At 46.0% G+C, this 18,094-nt stretch overlaps 1 protein-coding gene across 5 annotated transcripts in view; it reads left to right on the top strand.

The window, feature by feature from the left end:
- The window catches only part of RGS12 (regulator of G protein signaling 12), a 1,255,576-nt gene that overhangs the window by 345,831 nt on the left and 891,651 nt on the right, over positions 1-18,094 (top strand). For all 5 annotated transcript variants that reach the window (XM_069632045.1, XM_069632046.1, XM_069632044.1 and 2 more), the window contains exon 3: positions 8,981-9,097. In XM_069632045.1, the coding sequence (XP_069488146.1) occupies positions 8,981-9,097 (117 nt within the window). The remainder of the gene's footprint in view (positions 1-8,980; positions 9,098-18,094) is intronic.

Raw genomic sequence — 18,094 nt, 5'->3', positions numbered from 1 at the left:
AGTCTCAGTTGGCCAACTCGGTCTCACGCCCCGTGACGTGTATCTCTAGACCTCGAGGGGCGCAAGAGAGTGAATTACCTACATCAGTTATATATATATACAAAATGCATATCATACAATCAGCTGTGACATGTTTAACACCCGCCTTTATTGGGTTTCTTTCAACTCGGTTTGATGATGAACAATTTCGACGAATATGATACCTTCAAATATCTATTCTAGCAACAATATGCAACCTTGCAAGTGTGGAGACATCTTTTCTTTGTTGAACAGAACATAGTGCTTCTGTTCTTGTAAGCGAGCTACATACGGGGGAAGAGTCACATTCCAGACCTTGCTATCTATGAGGTGCTATTCGTGTCCTGGGAGCCGACACGCTCTACAGGGCTCGGAAAAGGGGGGCTGTAAGAAGAGCATAATTCAAGCCTTTAGCTGCTTTATTCTAACATATTCTACCATATAATGAGACTGGCTGGTAGCTGTGAAATGATTAAATGCCCTGCGGCTCTCCTTCAAGGCTACATTCAGGAGGGAGCCGGGCATTCCTCTCCGGAGCTGCCTACGTTGTGTTTCAACAAACTCTTATTGGCCTCGCGGCCTTGCGGCCTTGTCCTTTCACGTTCAGACAACAATGTTAACAGTTGAGCAGAGTAAGCAGAAATGTGCTGCGAAGCAGTTTGAACAGAAAGCAATGAGCAATCGTTAGAAAACAAAATGGCGATCCTTGTTACATCAAAATGGCCGCTCATTGGTTAAACTCGGAAACCTGTATTTCTATCGTTATGTACATGAGACGGTTGGTCTTCGGCCACCAAAATATGTTTGCCGCCAATCGTGAGAGGTGTCCATTTTTCTAGACTGACACCCTTCGATGCTAGGCTGACTCACTGGTTCACCGTACGTTGACTGAGATATACTCCCGAGGGGCCAGCTTCTCTTTCTGGGCAGAGTCTCTTAGGGTCTCTGTGTCGGCTCTCCTGTCCTTCGCCGCTAAGACCTGCACAGCTCAGCGGGACTGTGTCTCCTGTTCCTGTTCCAGCCCCACCGTCTGCTCTCTCCCTCTCCTGTAGCTCCTCTCCTCCAGTTCTGAGCAACGCCAACCTGCATCTGACAGGCATCTCTCCTTCTCCACAGAGCAATTGTCATGGGTTACCTCTGCCATTGGTCCTGCTTCCCGCTCGGTGCTCTCTGCAGCCTTCCTTCTCTCTCTTCCTTCGTTCTTCTCATACTTGACGTTCCCCTCATCGCCCTCTCTGCCACAGATGATTTAGGGATTTAAATGTTCCGCGTAATTGACTAGGTTTATAACAACTAGAATGCACATTGTTTTCAAAGTCACATTTCCTCCGCATTCGCTCATTGTGCCTCCTCCTCTCACAGTACTTACAGCTTTCCAATAAGTTTCAAATGATTTTGGATCTCATTTTTGAATAGTTGTGTTTGAAATACAATCACCAAAAACATTAGATGTTTCATATGCTCTAGATGCATCATGTATACATGGAGATTGAATAAGGTTCTGTTTTAACTAAGTGGTTTTCAGAGTTTTGCAATCTGATAGTTTTGAGTAATGGCCATCAAGAATTCCGGAATTAAGGAATTTTGTTTACAATAAAGAGAATTATACTGCTTCCCTCCCTGTGGAGTCACCACTCGCCCCTGACCGCTATCTCCTCCCATGTGATCCACCCTCAGAAACCACCACCAGGGTCACCACCAGGGTCAGGATCTGGTAGCGACTGCCTTCCCCTGGCCTCATGGGAGGAGACTTTACTTTATCAGTGTTGACTATGTAGGATTCATCACACAAGCCAAAGAAAAAGAGAAACGATGGTTGAGGACCCAACCCAAGAGAGTGATACGAGTCATCTCTTCGTGGCAGTTCCTGGCAGGGAAGTAAACCAAGCAGGCCAAGCCAAAGAAGATGAGGAACCAGGGTCGCAGACCCTCATAAAACTCAGAGTTGGGTGTTTTAAGTGTGAAACCTAATTAGGAGAAAACCAGGGGAAGGGAGTCATTCCCCCTGGTTGTTGAAGACTGTATCATAACTACTAGGAGAAAAGGAGTCATTCTCCTGGTAACGTGGACTGGAAGGTAAGTCCAGCAAGCCTGGGGGATGGAGTCCTTCCCCAGGCTAATTTGAGACCAAGATTAAATGCCAGCGGAAGGAGAGGCATTCTCCTGGCTTATGAAGTAAATATTATTGTTTTATTTTTTGATCTGGGAAATTGAATCATTCTGCCTAGGTTATTTGAGACTTAAAGCCATGAAAATTGATGCAGTCTCCTGAGATTAGAACACTGCTTCGTTCATTATTAGTTGATAGTGTAAGGGAGAGAAATGGGGTTTTCTTGATACAGGATTGTGGGCACTTTTACTTTAACATAGATCCTGACAGCCACCTTAGATCTTTAGTTGGGGCAGGGAAACCCCTCTTAGAAAAAGGAAAAGATAGGTTTCCTCTGTCTTTATTTTAACTAATAAAAGTCTATAGCCCCAAATATACCACCTTTGTGTCCAAGTCCTTCTTCTGCTCCCTTACACTTTCCAAATTAGAACAGGATGGCCATCTACTGGCACCAGCATCTGATGTTGGGTCAGTACAGATTAGTTTTCATACCAATAAATGTGGATTCAAATGTGGCATGGACAGATTTACAACACTGTGGATAAATGTTGCCACCAGAGATTTGATCACAAAAGATTAAGGAATTCTGCGTCATGTCAAACTCTGATAAAGAATTCAAAGGAGATAGAGTGAGGTAGTATCCGTTTATATGTCTCACTGATGACATTGAAAGCTTCCAGTTTGTGTGGTTGTTTAGTGTATTAACCCTTTAAATGCCAGCGACGAGCCGGCTCGTCGGCAAAAACCGCTCCAGGTTGCCACCGACGAGCCGGCTCGTCGGTGGCACTTAAGGGATTAATGAGGGGGGAAATGCTGGCGGGTTTGGGCGGTGAATACCGCGATTTAAAAAAAAACCCATTCGCACTGGGGGGGAACCTCAATGGCACTTAAGAGGTTAATTCTTGCTACCAAAAATGATAAGTAGTTCTTCTTGTTGAGAAAAAGTTGTCTTCAAGCCGTGGCTTTATTTGCATTGAGTCCTTAATAGTATATTGACATTGTACCATAAGGGGTTTAAAAAAATAGAAGACAAATGTAGAGAGTGGTTTCGAAATAGATCTGTTGCCCAAGACCATCAGTTACCCTTGGCGGATAAATAAATCGAGGATGGGAATTGCAATGACATGTTTGTTTGGTGGATGTGAGAGTTACAGAGCCCAGGGATTGAAGGGAGAGGCGAGGTGTAGGGAGAAGATCTTGAATTATTTCCTGAAGTATTGTATTGTTTATTTATATAGCGCCTATACACAGGCAAGTGTTTCAAAGCACTCAAGAAGAGTGGGAACATGGGGAAGAAACAAACAGTTGCTCAGAGCCCTTGAAATTCTGAGACGATAATAGCCTGCAGAGGCAGAGTAAGTGTGTTAAAAATACATTAAACAGTTTGGGATACAGCAAATAGGCCTGACAGCGATTCTGCAGTCTTAACAGTGCAATTAAGGAGTGAAGACAAATGAGAACAGACAGGCGATCTTCTGGCGCAGAGCGAAAGGATCCTGCAAGTACACAGAGAGCCATTCTCTTGGGTTAATTTCTCCAGTGCATTGAGTGTAGGTGGGTGTAAGGCCCTGAGGCAAGTGCGAGAGAGGACTGGCGGGGGTGCCGGAGAACATTGAGACTCTGAGGTACACCCGGCGCCCAGTCAGCATGCTGTAGGGAGAGAGGGAAAGAACAGAGAACTAGGTTAGCAGGGTAGGGGAGAGAGAAGGAAGAGGAGAAGAGGAAAGTCTTGAGACGTTTCTGGGATTCAAGGATATCCGGCTCAAGACGAATGGCGGCAGGGAGGCTTTTCCAGAGGTAGGCACCTGCTGAAGATAAGGATCTCCCTCCAAATCTCTGCTTGGAGAACTGGCTCACTCGCAGAAGGTTGCAGGTAGGATGAGTGGATGGCTCGTGAGGGATAGTATTAGGTAGGCAGCGTTGCATATAGGTGGGTCCCAGGCCCCAGAAAACCTTGTGAACAATGCAAAGGGTCTTGAATTTGATCATTGCAGCCACAGGGAGCCAGTGAAGGGATGTCAGCCCCAGAGATGCGGTCCCTGGGCTTGAGGCCAAGGATAAGTTTTGCGGTTCTGTTCTGGATGAGTTGCAGAGGGCGCAGGGCAGAAGAAGGGAGGTTGAGGAAGAGGCTGTTGCAGTAATCCAGCCTGGAGAGAACCAGGACTCTGGAGACAGTGATCCACTGGGGGAAAGTGAGAAAAGGTAGAGTTCCTCTGAGGCGGTGTAGCTGATAGTTAGACTTTTTAGAAATGTCTGAAATGTGAGAGGAGAAGGAGACAGTGGAGTCAAAGATGACCCCAAGATTTCTTGATTTGCAGGTCGGTGCGGGCGCAGGGCCAAGGCAGGCTGGCCAGAGTGAAAGTGGGAGAGCGGGAGCAGGGGTCCCAATGCGAACGATCGGCGTCTTAGTAGCGTTGAGACAGAGGTTGTTTGCAAATAAAAAAAAACTGAATAGACGACAGACAGTCCGATATGAGTGAGGAGGAGGAGTTGGCTGCGGATAGCCTAAACGATAGTTGCGTGCCATCCGCATAGCATTGGAAGTTAGAGGTGAAAGTGGCAATCACATGTACCAGGGCAGCCATATAGATGTTGAAGAACCAGGGGGATAGGTTAGATTCCAGGGGAACGCCACAGGTTGAGAGAGTGATGGTCGAGTGAAAGGCTCAGAGTTCCACCTGGGATAGGCGGTCGGAGAGGAAGGAGGTTAACCACCCCAGAGCCTGACCTGTGATTCCCAGGGTGTCACAGAGACACGCGATCAGAATGTTGTGGTTAACTGTGTCAAAGGCAGAGGAAAGGTCAAGGAGAATGAGGATAGGGGGTTGTTGGTGTCAAGATTTGAGTAAGGTGCATTTTCCCTGCCTCTGGATGCTCTAAAGCCAGATTGTTGGTCATGGAAGGAACCAATAGACTCAGTGTGGAGGTCAGCTGAGAGATAGCCAGTTTCTCCAGGAGTTTGCCAAGGAAAGGAGTGATGGAGATAGGGCGGTAGTTTGCTGGAAGGGAGGGGTCGGCAGAGGGTTTTTTGAGCAGCAGGTGCACAAAGGAGTGCTTTCGGGGCAGTTGGGAAAGCTCCAGTGGAAAAGGAGAGATTGCAGAGATCAGCCAAGGCTGGGGCGAGGGAGCTGATATTGTCTTTAATGGTTTTGGAGGGGCAGGCGTCCATGTGTTTGGATGAAGCCTTCTTAGATCGGACTTGTCCGGTGACCTCATCCGATGTGATGGGTGGGTGAGAAGAGAGGATACGTGGAGGGGTGCCAAGGGAGCCTCCGGTGTTGGTGTATGCTGTGGTGTGGAAGAGAAGGTGGAAAGGATGTCTGGGTTTTTGTGGGGAAGTGTGCAGCCAGGGCCGAGCAAACATCATGGGTGGCTGCGACAGATAAGAGGCTGCTGCAGGATTGGCCAGTTCCTTGCAGACTTTGAAAAGTTTGCCCATGTTGTTTGATGCCGCGGAGATGCATGCTTGAATAAAGACTCTTTTCTTGGTGCAGATGCAGAGTCGATAATGCCTTTGAAGGAGGCGGCAGGCCAGTTTGTCAGATGGTTCGCCTGACGCATTCCATTTCCGCTCAGCTGCCCTACACTTGCGTTTAAGGACCGCCAGGTCAGAGTCGTACCAAGAGTTGCAATTTTTGGAAGGCTTCAGACAGCCCCTCATGGCAAGAGTGTTGGAGATAGAGAGATTGAGGTTAGCAAGGGCTGTAGATGAGCGAATGGCTCGATGGCCATTGTCAGAGTGGGAGTCAGCCGAAGGAATGAGTGGAGGAGAGTAGGAAGAGGCAAACGCAGCCACGGTCACTTTTTTCATGGGTCTGGAGACTTTGAAGCCAAGTGGCTGTGACGCTGCAAGAGGAGAGGATAACTTCAGGTGTGTTGAGAGAAGAGAGTGGTCAGTCCAAGAGAGTGAGGTAGTGAGAGGGATAGAGAGAGGGATGTCAGTAGAGATCAGAGCATCCAAGGAGTTTCCCGCAGTGTGTGTGTGGCCAGAGGGTAGGATAGAAGGGTTGAGAGAGTCGCAAAGGTTGCAGAAAGGACCTGAGGAGTCAAGAGAGTCCAGATGGATGTTAAGATCACCCATCAGGAGGAGTTGGGAAGAGGAGGAGAGTAGAGGGGAGGCCAGGTCAGCCCATTAAGAGAGGAAGGAGGAGGACTGACCTGGTAGCCGATAGAAGGTGGCCATAATCGGTGAATATTTTGGGGATACTGAGAGTCTGCAAACTAGGCACTCGAAGGAGGAGTAGGCCTGAGTTGGGATGATGGACACGGGTATGCATTATGGGAAGATAAGCGTCACTTCCTAACCTGGCTTCTTATGCCTGGGCGTAGAGAGTATTTTGTAGCCTTCAGGGAGGAGTGTGTCCAAGCTTGTGACAGAGCTATCCTTGAACCAGGTCTCAATGATGGCGAGCACATTATGGGAAAAGAGATTATAGGAGAGAAAACCGACCATGTAGCGAGTCCATAGATCAGTTGCATTAACGAAGAAGATGATGTCAGTGATAGTCTCTCTGGCGGAAGGTGTGACATAGGTGTCTGCAATAGGAAGGCCTGGGTTGGAGACCAGGATGTCCTTGTTAAATTTAGTGATAGGAGAAGGATAGGAGATAGTGAAGCAGTTGGAGAAGATAGGAGAGATAGATAGCTACATGGTTGGCTGAAGTGAATGAGGGGTGGGACACTTACCAGCCTGAGGAACTGATGTACTTGGAGGTAGGGGGTAGGGAGCGGTAGGGGGAACAAGGGAGGGTAGAGGAGACAGAGGGAAGCGCGCCAACTAGTAAAGAACACAAGCAGCCACAGGCACAGCTACTTTCGAATTTTCTGCACGACAGGTGAATACATGCAACAACTGGGCAAAGCTAATTTCGATTTTCAGCAAGGCAGGTGAAATACATGTAGCAACTGGGCAAAGCTAAGCTGAGACAGGAGGCTTGTGGTTCACTGCCACTCCTCCTACTCACCCTTCTCCTCCCTGCTCTCCCTACCTGCTCGCCACCTCCATCCAACTTCACCCATGCCCATTATTCTCTGATGGGATGCTTTTTACCCAGGTGATTCCTCTGAACCATGGTCACCTGTATGCCTTGTACCCATCTAGAGGCTGAGCGCTGGGATTGGTTCTTCAAGTTTGAATTTCTCAATGCAGCTGATTGTATTTTTGCCTGTGATCGTCCACTCAACTGCAGACCTAGCCCTCATAAGGGCAATCCACCATCTGGATTGACAGATCCTCTCTGATGTATCAGTGGGCCAGATCCACACCCCTTTATGACTTGATTCCAAAATCATATTCCCTCACTGCAAAAACATTCTTGGAGATTGTGGGTGCACATGCCATGCTGAGTGCTACCAAGGCTGAATGTCCTGATTGTTAAGTAGCGGGAACCCACATTTCCTTTTTTACTGTCACAAGTTGAACCTGCCGCATTCTCAATATTGTGTTTCTTTCAGGGTGCACTTCATGTAGCGGTGGTGGTCCCCATCCCCATAGTGTTCCCAGTCCCATTCTCTAACCTTGGATAGGTCGTTGTTACAGAACAAGCATGGATAATGCGTGTTTTGGGGTTCTTTTTGTGTTATCTCTTTAGAGCTTCTGTCATGCATTGGTGTGGCTGTGGGTTGACCCATGGCGAACAGGGTTAAAAAAACAGGTTGGCGAGATAATCAAGCTTTCAGAACAAACTGCTTTGAAGATTAGTGAGTAAGAGTAAATGTTGAGCTTAATGCATCATGAAAGGAAAGCCAATATAGTTCTTAGGTTTGGGGGTGATTGGGTGTGATTCAGTGGAATGTGTACCCTTTATTTAGTCAGGCGACTGGACCTCTGAGGAGCCATGTTGGGAACTGGCAGCAGAGCTAGGTGTCTAGTGACCCTTTAGATCTGTGAAATTGCTAGGTTTTGTTTGCTATTACAGAAATATATGTTAGGAGCAGTAGTGGATTTATCTTTAATGGGAAGTCTTGCAGCTGCTGTTTGTTTCTTTTTTCTTTTCTCAAAGTCCTTGAAGTATAGTTCATTTAAAAAATAAAGTTGGAGGCTTGGCACAGCGGAGTGTGGCAAACACTCCATTGCTCTGTTCACTAGCCAGGATGGGATACACCATGCAGTCCAGCAATTTTGGGCTTCATTACAAGGCTGACGGTATTACCTCTGGTAGTTCCTCAAAACTCGGTTATTGTCACTGCATATGTAATTTACCACAGAATTCAGAGTGAAACTGTTCCCCATTTTGGAGTCTCATTGGACTCCATTGGGGATATCCGTAATTACCACTTTCTATAATTTCACATAGGCCAATATCACCATTGTAAGTGGGGAAGCCTCAACAAACAGCTGGGCAGTTTTTTATTAAAACCTAGAATTGTGCGATGCTGTAAAACTGATATTATCCTAAAATAAGTAATGAATATTGTTATTCTTTTAAAAATATATATTTTTATTGTATTGTAGTAAACACAACAATGACAGCATGACAGCACAGCAGCATCATATTCAACCATTGCCAGTATAGTTAGGACAACCTATTCTCTGCAATCATGGAGCCAGCAGAGTGAAAGATATTTTTCCAACCATTATTTCCACAGATATGAGTGCAAATGGACAGTTCCTATAGAGTTCCATATCACTGCTACATCTTCCAATTAATTAATATAATTATGATACCTCTGGTTGAGAACTATGGTGATAGGAAAGCAACTTGTCCTTCCTTTTCCCCAGCATTATGGCTATTAGCCGTGTCTTCAAGCTGGATAATCATCTTGAATGCTCTCAAATGAAGATTTAGCCTTTTTAAGACCTGTTTATAAATCATTGAAGGCAAAAATATTTTTTTATTGCTTTTCTTCTAGAGCTCAAAACCTGGACATGCAAGTGGAATGACCCAGGCTTCAAAGCGCACTTCTATTAGAAGGTCTTTTGGAAGGTCCAAAAGAATCATCTCTACTTGCTCACTAGATGATCTTGAGGTAAGCTACTGCTTTTCATTAATCTTTATATGAGTCTTCTTTTGTTCTTCTTCCACCTGTGTTGTAAGAATTAATAACTCCCTTAAATGTTGGTCTTAGTTTGTGACTGTATGGACTTGGTTATGTAGATTTTTTGTGTTCTGCCTTAAAACATGTTAGATTATCAAAGTCTAATTTCCACCAACTTCCATTTACTTTTCCTTAATCGTTTTTCATTCCCTTAGTTGACCTTTCAGGATTTACATGTGGTGGAATGAGAAGTGGAAAGTCAGTATTTAATTATCAATCCAAGCTTTGTTAATGATGCATTTCATCAGGATGTAACGGTTTCTTCCAGGTTTCACTTCCCCCATTGGTAGGAAATCCTGTTCACATAGCATAGATACCTTCGACCGCCCCTAAAAACTTGTATACCAATATTATTCTCCAATGATTTGACTGCATCACATTTGTGTGACTTAAAGGTCACCATTTTTTATCCCGATAGAGCCAACCAACTATGAAATGGCAAATCTGTTGTAGCAACTGAATAGTGTATTACAATCATCAAGACAGCAACTCTAAAGTGGACGGCAGGCAACAGGGATACACATTGCACGGTGTGACCGATGGCCTTAATACATCAGAGTTGCCAGGAAGATATAAGGGTTTTTATGTTCAAAGAAATAAAACAGCGTAAGGTGAATCATCATCAAATGGGTAGATGGTTCCATGGTAAGATTGGCGGATGGATCAATATTAAAACTGGTAAATTTGTTGGTGGGAATTCACTGGGCTTAAAGGGGGGCACTATTGCGCATACCACTCTCTTGTCACTTGGGCAATTAGCTCTCTAGCGCAGACTTCCCTAAATCCCGGTATTGTCATCTGGTGATCGGTAATCACTACTATATAGGGATTTCTGCTAATGAGGGCCTAAAAGCAGCAGCCTTATCTATCTGACTCCCTCCGTGAACTTCCTAGATATGCCTTATCCAAACAGTTCAGGAAGGACTTGAATACTCTACTCTTTAAGGAGCATCTTTTCAATACCTGATCGTTCAATTCACCCATTTCTCTACCTCTAGAGTGCCTCCCCACCCTTATAACATACCATGTGTATTTCTAGACTGTCTATTCAACCCAGAGGGGTATATAGGCACTGTTGACAGATAACAGATATTTGTTATTTAACTCAATGGTACTCATTTTATGGACTACGGAATGATGAAGGGCTGCGTGGGCCTGCCTGAATTTGAATCTGTGACCATGATGCCAAACACAGATCCCTGTAGTGTATGCATTTGTCAACTGAGCCACTGACCTAGTTCCACCTCCCCATCACAACTCCTCGGCTACCAATAGACCCTACTTGTAACCCCTATGGGAATCCACTTTGTACAGCTCTCTGTTGCTATTCAGTGAGGTTTGGGCTTTATAAATCTGATTTATATATAAATACATATACATCCATTCGAATAGATAGTGTCCTCCCACGTATTCCTCATCTTATTATAATTATCTGTCCAGCTTCAGCTGCTTTGTAATTTTTTTTCTGTCTTGTGTGCCGTCTCGTCGAGTCGATGTCCCTTGAGGGCCTCCATTCGACTGTCCACGTCATCATCAGTATAAGTAGCGCATGCAGCGTTGTTGGCTTCTGTTCCGTTTTTCCGAGCTAACGCTTTGACAGAATTACGGCACGTTTTGGTTCTTCTGTGAACTTCGATAGTTCGAAAATGTCTTCCCCGTCAGCTCCATCAATGCCTAAAACGGGCTTCAAGAAGTGCCAAGACTGTGGATCGAAGATGTCGATCACCGACCCCCACCGCATATGTCTGTGGTGTCTTGGTACTGGTCACTGTACCTCCGACTGTGGCTCCTGACAGGCGATGACCGAGAAGGCTCTCAGGGAGCGTAAAGGTAAATTGGCGGGGTTTGGGTCTGGTCTCTTCGTCCTCCTGATCTCATCTCTGCAACCCATACTCTGCCTCGCCGTCTGTCTGCTTGTATACTGTGGCCCTACAGGTTCCGTCTCGCCTTCCCCCTTCCATTGGCTGCAGCAGTCACATGACTATATGAAACGCTCTGCATGTCTTTTCCCCAGGGGTTGGTTTACACAGGTGAGAAGAAGCTTTAAAAACCCAGTAAGCCCAGCACAGTTTTGTTTACAGTCTGTAATGGTGTGGTAGCAACCAGATGCTTAGGCTTCTCGTTCTCCCTTTGGTTTTCCTCAGGTGCTGGTGAGTTCTGTTTCCAATTGGATTTGGGTTAGTTTTATCTCCTGTCCCCTAGCGGTCTCTCCTCACTACCAGTTTATTTTCTGATGCCCCACCTTTCGCCTGCGTTTGGTGACAGTTGGCAGGTCGGTTGTTGGGGGTCTCATTTCTTTTTGGCAGGGAAATTCCCAGTCCACTCCCTTGCTGTTCTTGATTCTGTTCTCCTGGCTCCATCAGGGTTTACTTGGCTGCTCCCAGGTGACTTATGGGAGTTGTTCTGAAACCAAGGAAAAAAATACAAGCCAGAAAGTGTACTGGGAGGCATTTCATGGCTGAAAATGAGTGGTAAAATTAATTACATTTCTGGCACATGTGGGGGTGGGGGTTCAGGGACTGGGCCCACACCAAACTCCCATTCCCCGCATCTGGGACATGGCTGACTGTAGCCTTTGTCCTGGTGAGCCTCCTCTCCCAGGTTTGGAGAGGTCCCTGTTCCCCACCGTGACGGGGTCATTACTATGTCACACAGGCGTGTACTGATTTTCTTGCGTCACTGTGTGAGGCCCCACTTAGGGTTGTCCACAATGAAAAGCTACTCTTTCGCACCGTCTCCAATAGTTACAAGTTATGTCCACCATGGATTGCATTTAAAGAGGTTTCCAGATATGAAAAGCACAAATAAGGCATAATTGCTCTGCAAGTGGGGTGCAGGCAGATGGGGAGCAGGTGCAAGTGGACCTTGGTCACCTGGCCTAAGCCCCGCACATCAGTTGCCTTCCTGGTTGCTGCTCTTTTTCTCCACTTAGCAAGCTCCGACCACCTGTTACCTTCCGGGTTGCCGCTCTTTTTCCCTACTTAAGGAGCCCTCCAGCCTCTTTTCCTTTGCAGATGGGGAGCAGGTGCAAGTGGATCTAGGTCACCTGGCCTAAGCACCACCCCCCCTTCTTAGCCCTGCCTCTTTCTTCCTGCTCTTAACTCTTAGATCAAGGCATCTCTCACCCGGGCGTCTGAAGCGAAGGGCAGATTGAGAAAAAGGGCAATTCCTGTTCAGACTAGGAGGATCCAGGGCCCGAACCCCTGCTCAGACAGCAGATAAGCATGCACCAACATGTATTTACTCCCTCTGTCCCCACAGGCCATCCCCACCCCTCTGGTCCCCCCGTGATGTTCCCTTGTGCTCCCCGCCTTCACAGGTCTTTCCTGTTTTGCTTGATTCTTCTACCCGGCTTCTCTTCACCCCCACCCCAGACTACTTCTGCAGGAGTCTGTCCTGATACATTCTGGTTTCACCATCAACGTCTTGTGGCCAATGCTGGATTTGACATTTATGGGCTTCATTGATTCACGGTGCGTCCCCCTTTCTCATGGTGGCCCTGCATCATGCTGTTTTCATCTTCATTTTGTATCCAGGCTTGCAACATTGTGTCGCTACTGCATTCTGCAATTGTATCCGCTCTCCACTCTTGCTTCTCCACTCTTTTTGACTGCTTACTCTCTGTTCTCTCCTTCTCTCCCTTTTCCTATCTCCTCCACTCCTCCCCTTACTTTCTTCTATGCACTTACTCTATCAGAATTGTCACTGGACCTAGTTTGATAGCAACCTCGTCTGTCTCCCCCCAGCCTTTACTTGTTCCCCTCCACCCCTAACACCCTCCAGCACTATCTGAATGTCGTCGGGCCTAGTACGATCGTCGCTTGTTTTGTTCCTCCCCTCCCTTTCTATACCCCGTTCCCTCACCTTTAGTTTTTCTCCAGCTGTAAATGTTGTCAGGCCTAGTATGGTAGTTGCCTGTGTGTTTCCATTTCCTTCCCACTCTCCCCCTCCTTTCCTTCTCTATGTATTAGCTCTTGCACTATCTGAAATGTCGTCAGGCCGAGTACAATGGTTAATTTCACATCCTTACTGTTCATGGCCTTTAAGAATGTCATTGTATTTTCCCTTGTTCCCTTCCTTGCCTTGAAGTGCTTTGAAGCACATTGTGTATAGGCGATATATAAATAAACTATCATATCATATCAAGTACCAGCTGGCCTGGTTGATGTGTCCTATTTTTTCAAAGGCGGCACGTCATGGTCCGTTTTACCATTCGTGAGGTACTTTGAGAATATGTACAGGCATCTAAAATCCACCCTGATCCTCAAATCACTCTCCCATCCTAGCTTCTACATACTTTATTTAGTTGTTGTTTTTGTTTTTAGTAAATTAAGTACTTGCTTTTGTTCATCATGAACTGGTGATAGTGAACCTACTATATTCTGTTACTGACGTATGACTTCAGAAAGATCATGTGCCTCTCAGGCTCTCAACCATTAAAATGGGCACACTTAATTTTATGAAGTTGAAGCAAGTTGTCCTGATGTTCATTGCTGAAATGTCTCCGGTATTGTACAGAAATCTCATTTGTTCACAGTTTGCCCATGGCACTGTGAAATAAAGAAGTGAAACAAACAGTATTTTACTTATACTCTTTATTTTATTTGGCATTTGTTAAGTGCACCGTCCTGGGGCCTCTGGGCACTGGTTCCAATGAGAGCTTGGTTGCAAAAGGTTACAGGAAGGAAATGCACTAAGTACTTTCATTACATTGTGTACATTAGATAATTACATGTACATTAATATCAATAGTTATGGTGAGGTTGCAGGAAATGGTAAAGTAAACATTGTATACATTTGTCTAACGCAACCTATCTAATTTGTATTAAGTTAGATTTGGAGGTCTTGTGCAAACAGCCAGGTTTTAAGGCCTTTGCGAAAAGACCAATAAGATGCATCAGATCGTAAGGCTAGTGGGAGAGTGTTCCATAGATTGGGAGCAATCACCGGGAAGCTGCTTCCCCCTGCTTTCTGGCGCTTTTATCTGGGTATGACAAGTGAGTGGGAGTAGAGTATAAGCGTCACAGATAGGTCTGGTTGATTGGGCCTTAGTGATTTTTCTGGACAAGTAGGTTGGTGCGGTGTTGGAGATGCATTTGTGTGTCGCTGCTAATGTTTTAATTGTAATGCGTTTTCGGAACGAGTGCCAGTGTAGGTTACGTCTAGCTGTGGAGATGTGGTCTTTTTTGGAAATGTTTAGGGCTGCTCTGGCGAAGGTGATGCAACTGTCGGTAGACAGGAAGGGTCTGAAGGCATTGATTAGTTTAGCAGTGTATGCTGTTGCAGATGCAATGTAATTGACCTGTCTGGTTAAGGAAAGGGTGGAGTCTAGATATACTCCCACAGTCTTTACCTCTTTTGTGACCGTGATGGTGATACCGTCGATGTTGAATGTTTTGTAGGAACATTTGCGCTAGGGGGCTGAAGGGGGGTGGTGGGGGTGAAAGGGTGTTGGACAGGGGGCTGGATGAGTGTTGGGAGTTTATTTTTTTTGGTGGTGATTTTGGTTTGGAGTAGGATGATTTTGTCAAGGAATGCTTTTTGGATGTTTTTGCACCAGCTGAGATCTTTGGTAGCGTTGTCCAGGCGGGGAACGGGAGTTTCTAGTTCACATAGGATGGTAAAGAGCTCTCTTGTGCCAGAGCTGGCATTTTCTATTCTCTTGTTGTAAATGGAGCATTTGCAAAATTGCTTTTTTGTAATATTTGGACAGGGCTGTGAAGTTTTTTTTGTTTTTTTATTTTTAAATTATATAGTTTACATGTTAAACTTTTTAATTATAGAATTTCACACAAAAGATCTGACCGAACTTTACTCTAGAAAATCATGGTGATTATCTAGATTCAGTGTTTATTCATCGATGAGCCTGGGACAGTTCTGTGATGTTATTTAGAAACTGAATGATTGTGTATATCTAAGAAGTCACACTACCAACTGCACCTCCTCAGAGGTATTCTTCCTCCCCTCTCCTTCCCCCAGAAGTTCACTGTCTCCAGAGCTCTGGTTCTCTCTAGGCTGGACTACTGCAACAGCCACTTTCTAAATCTGCCTGCTTCTACTCTCCACCCTATGCAATTTATCCAGTAGAGGACTGCGAGTCTTGTCCTTGGCCTCAAGCCCAGGGATCGTATCTCTCCAGGACTGAAATCTCTACACTGGCTCCCTGTGGCTGCGAGGATTGAGTTCAAAACCCTCTGCATCGTCCACAAGGCCTTCTGGGGCCTGGGCCCTCAATACCTTCAACTCTCTTCCTTAATCTCTTCCTTCTCGAGCTCTTCGCTCATCTGCCTCAAACTGCCTCAGGGTCAGTCGCTTCTCCAAGCAAGAAGTTGGTGGTAGATCTCTTTCTTCGGCTGGGGCCTCCGTCTGGAACAGCCTCCCTGCCTCCCTGAAACTTGAGGAGAATCATCTTTGGTTCCGGAAGCACCTCAAAACCTTTCTCTTTGCTTCTGCTTTTTCTCCTCTCCACTGCTGACTTCCAGGCTGACACTGACTTTGCACTGGTTGCCTGTCCGCCCTCTGATCTCGGGCCCAGGTCCCCTCCCCCGCAGTCACACTCCTGCACTGCCCTCCTGGCAACCCCACACCTGGAGACTGGTTCTGCATCCCTACAGTCCCACTAACAGAACTTAACAACTGTTGTCTGCACTTACCCTTGCACTAGCCACCTCCGTGCCGTACTTTACCCATTGTTATTTTTTCTTATCGCTTGTACTACACTGTCCTCTCCCCCTTCCCACCCTGCACTTCTCCCCCCTCCCCTTCCCATACACCTGCGCGATCTGAATGACAGCTGGCCTAGTAGGATCGTTGTCTGTCTTCCCTCTGTTTCCCTCCCTTGCCTCGTCGCGCCTTGAAACACCTGTGTATAGGTGCGTTATAAATGCCATATCATATCATATCAGTTTTTTTGTCCTTTCAATTTCCTTTCCATGCGTTCAGAACTTTATTATTCATTCTAGTCAGGTTAGTCTGAAGGATTTGAATTGCCGGAATGTTATTGTTGTTCGTCATTTTTCAAAATAGGTCTAGTTTTTTCCATAAAACAATTGATGTAAGGGACTGAGTTGCTATTTAGAACCTGATTCTTGGCATGGGATGGGATAGGCTGGAGGTAGTGCTAAGATTTTCCTGCAAAATTTTGCTTTGTATTTTTGCCACAAGGTTTGAGGAAAATGAATCAAGGTTTTGCTCCCGCAAGTCAAAATTGGTACGCCTTTTTGTCTGTAGAAGGCAATGATGGGATTGAGTGAACGAATTTGCAGTGGAATCGAGTAATTGTGGTACCACATGAGACTGTATATATTTACCATTTTATAATTGTGTTATTGTATGTGTACATAATCAAAGCCTTATTTAAATAGAGACTGTGTTTTATAGCGTGTGGACATTGTGATTGCTAGGAGGTTTAGTTTGTTGTTGGTGATGAGGTCATAAATGTCTACAGTGTGGGCATTGATGAGCGATCCTGTAAGAGAGGTTGTGGTGTTTGCTTTTGGGTCAGTGTAGAGACAGTTTGACTGGGTGTGTGATTTATGGTAGTGTGGGAGTGTGGTTTGGGTGTGGTGGTGGTGGTGGTGGGGGACCTAGCTATGGCGGCCATGTCTGGGGTGAGTTCAGCCGGGATGTTGTTGGCTGGGGAAGGTGTCAAGGAGGGGGTAGGTGTGGCGGTCTGTGGGAGTGTCCAGTGTGTGGCTGTCCCGTTCAGGGGCCAAAGCTGTCTTGGTGGTATTCTTGCGGTGCAAGGTGTGAGGGGGGTGATTGGAGGGTCTATTGAATGTAGGGGTGGTGGCTCTAGAGTTGAGGCGGACATTGCTCTAGGTGAGCGGCGGGGTGGTGGTAGTTGAGAGTTGTCTGGTTGTGAATAGGCAAGTCGCTAGTCTTATATTATGGTGGTCTAAGGAGCAAGGTTGGCTGTGGCCTAGGGCCTGCGTGTGTTTTATGTCTTGTGGACTGGAGATGAAGTGTAATGTCTTGGGTAGGAAGGTGGATGGTGGGATGTCAGATGAGTTAGGGAGGTTGTTTGCCATTTGTAGCTTGAAAGTTAGTGTGTGTCTGGTGTTATTGGAGGTAGTATGCCATGTGTGGTTGGAGAGGCAATGGATGGATTCAGTGAGTACAAGGCTTGGGATAGGCAGGCTCGGGTGAGGTGGGCCTGGTGACTGGAACAGAGGAGGGGTTGAAGGACGTCATGGCGGGGTGATTGAAGGGTGAGGCATCCGAAGGGCTAGTGTTGGTTTGTCAGGTCTGGTAGTGTTGTGCCTAGAGTTGTGTGTGATAGTAGTTAGTGGGGAGGGTCTATTCAGTTGTGGCTAGCAGCTATATTATGGGGTGCTCTTGAAATTGAATGGCGGTAGGTGTAAGATAGTTTGTTAGCTAAGCTTTTCTCTTCAAAACACAATGGAAACCGTGTTCCATGTTCACTGTTCAGAGTATGTGAAATAATATGTTGTGTGGTGGACCCACAGACGTGGTCTTTGGTTGTCTCCATTAAGGAAACTAGTGTTTTCTCTCTGAACCATTTAAGTAAAATGTGTAAGGGGAATGGTAAACTGTATTGCATCAGGATTCAATGTCTAATAGTGATCTTGCTCTCCCCCTGATTCCCTGTTCTAAATACAGTGAGCACACTCCCAGGGATAACTTGCCCAGCCCTTTGTGATGAGAGATATATGAATTGTCAGAATCTGTGTCTGCAATGATGTTTTGGTGTTAGTATCTAAATTTCTTTTTATTTATTTTGATTTCTGAAATAAACTTTATATGAATGGATATAGCTCTCTTCTCACTGCATACCAGATAATACTACAACCCCTCTAGTTTGCTTGCCACCTTGAGCAATGCTCTGTTCATTGCTCTCCTTGACTTCTCTTCGGCCCTCCTTGACTTCACAGACCTCTTAGCTTGCTTGGCTCTTCACTCTGGCCT

The sequence above is a fragment of the Ambystoma mexicanum genome, chromosome 6q (assembly GCF_040938575.1).
Source record: "Ambystoma mexicanum isolate Mex_15411 chromosome 6q, UKY_AmexF1_1, whole genome shotgun sequence".
NCBI classification, from domain to species: Eukaryota; Metazoa; Chordata; class Amphibia; order Caudata; family Ambystomatidae; genus Ambystoma; species Ambystoma mexicanum.
This window is presented reverse-complemented; position numbering and strand designations above follow the sequence as displayed.